The 1,795-nt window shown below is 72.0% G+C and overlaps 1 protein-coding gene across 1 annotated transcript in view; it reads left to right on the plus strand.

Moving 5' to 3' along the window:
- Positions 1-1,237: 1,237 nt before the first annotated feature.
- Positions 1,238-1,795, plus strand: part of H696_05194 (hypothetical protein) — a gene marked incomplete at its 3' end in the record, with an annotated part of 15,586 nt that continues 15,028 nt past the window's right edge. Inside the window, exon 1 of the mRNA XM_009499051.1 lies at positions 1,238-1,704. Within this exon, the coding sequence (XP_009497326.1) occupies positions 1,318-1,704 (387 nt within the window). The 5' untranslated portion in view covers positions 1,238-1,317. The remainder of the gene's footprint in view (positions 1,705-1,795) is intronic.

Consider the following 1,795-nt stretch of genomic DNA (forward strand, 5'->3'; position numbering starts at 1 on the left):
GGGGCAGTCTCGTGGGCGAGACCCCACCCACCCCGCCCCGGCCCCCGGGCCCCCCCCCCCCCCCCCCCCCGCAGGGGCCCCCGGCGCGGTGGTGGCCGGGAACACAATAACATCTTGAGGGGGAGAATGCGCGCCAGACGGTCCCGCGGGGGGCCTCGAGACGGCGAGTAGGGGGCCACGCCCGCCGGTCTGGCGAGCCCTCGATCGCGCGCGATCCCTCATGCCGCCGGCGCCGGCGCCGACCCCCGCGACCCGGGGGAGAGCCACACACGGGGGAGGAGCCAGCAAGAATGTCTCTCCTGGCGGTGGAATCCCGGCGCCCCGGGAACCGCCCCGGCCCCGGGTCTGCCCCGAATTCCGCCTCCGGCCGGTTGTTCTGTCTCTCTCTCTCTCACCTGATATCGGCTTGTGGGCCGAGGGGCCGGACATCCGGCTACGCTCCCAACACACGTACACGTACACGTACACACACACACACACACCCATCCCGGAGTACTTGGCTGCCCATGGGTGCGGATGCACGAATGTGTGTATGCGCGCACGCAGTACGCACACACACACACACACACATGCCCGCTCGCCGCAGAGACGTGCCGTTCTACGCATGCTGGCATCGGGGGCGTACACTCGCACGAGCATGCCGCCCTCGCCTTTCTCCCTTCGGCGCGAGGACGCGGATGCGGGCCAGCACGAGACCCCGTCCTTTTCTCTTTCCAGTGAAGGCGCGTCCGCCTGGAGGGCTGGCAGATGCGGGACGAGGCTATTGAGGAGAGAGCCCGGGGGCGGTTGGGCGGACAGATCCCCCCCCCCGCTTGGTCCGGTCTACCCGGGGGCTATGCGCGCGCGCGCGCGCGCGCCCGGTGCCACCAACGCAGCCGCTTCGCATCCCCCGTCCGCGCAGCCGCGCGGGAAAGATTGCCCGAGGAGCCCCTGTTGGACTCCGACAAACGACCCCGGGCCAGCCAGCGCGCGCGCGGCTGTTCAGCGGACCAGGCCGGAGACAGGGATTTCGTCCGTGGAGCCCTCCTTGACTTGGGGGCTGCTGTTCCCGCGCCCCCCCCCCCCCCCCCTGCCCCGGGGTTGTGCCCCTTTTCCTCGGGGGCCGTGCGCGCGGTCGCCGCCCCGCGCGATCGGGTCCCCCTCTTTTCGGAAGGCAACCGGTCGGGCGGTCATTTTGGCCCTGGGCACCCTCTTTTTTCCGCCCTCCCCCTCCCTCCCGGTGTTGGCCCCCTCCCCCCCTCCCCCGCCGTTGTTTTTCGCCTCTTCCCCCCTCCCCCTCTCACCTCCCCTCCCCTGTCTCCCACCCGGTCGGCAGGCATGAGCGGCTCCAACCGCCCATCAGCCGTCGGGCGTCATGACTCTCTGATCTTCTCGCCAGCTGAGGGAGCCACCAGCTCGAATACGGCCGGCGGCCTGTCGCATGGTGGCCCGGCCGGGTCCATGGCCTTCGGCAGCACGGCCTCCCTGTCCGGCGCTGGCGCCGGGCTGGCCGCCTCCAGCGCCGGCGGCTCTTTCAGCCTGTACAGCGCCGGCGGCGCGCCCTCGGCCGGGCCCTCAGGCTCCGGTCCCGGCGGCGAGCACGCCGCTGGCGCGGGTGCCGGCCCCGGAGGCGACCCCGGCGACTGGGGCACCTTCATCATCGAGCAGCAGCCCGACCCGGAGGTCAAGCTCTTCCAGACCATCTTCGATCTGTTCCGTAGCGAGGTGCGCGCCCTGGCCGCGTGCTCTTGCCCCGTCCGGGGGCTTTCGTGCATCTCCTCCGCGCGCGCGCCCCCCCCCACCACCCGAATGAGCA

The sequence above is a fragment of the Fonticula alba genome (assembly GCF_000388065.1).
Source record: "Fonticula alba strain ATCC 38817 unplaced genomic scaffold supercont2.9, whole genome shotgun sequence".
In the NCBI taxonomy this organism is placed as follows: Eukaryota; order Rotosphaerida; family Fonticulaceae; genus Fonticula; species Fonticula alba.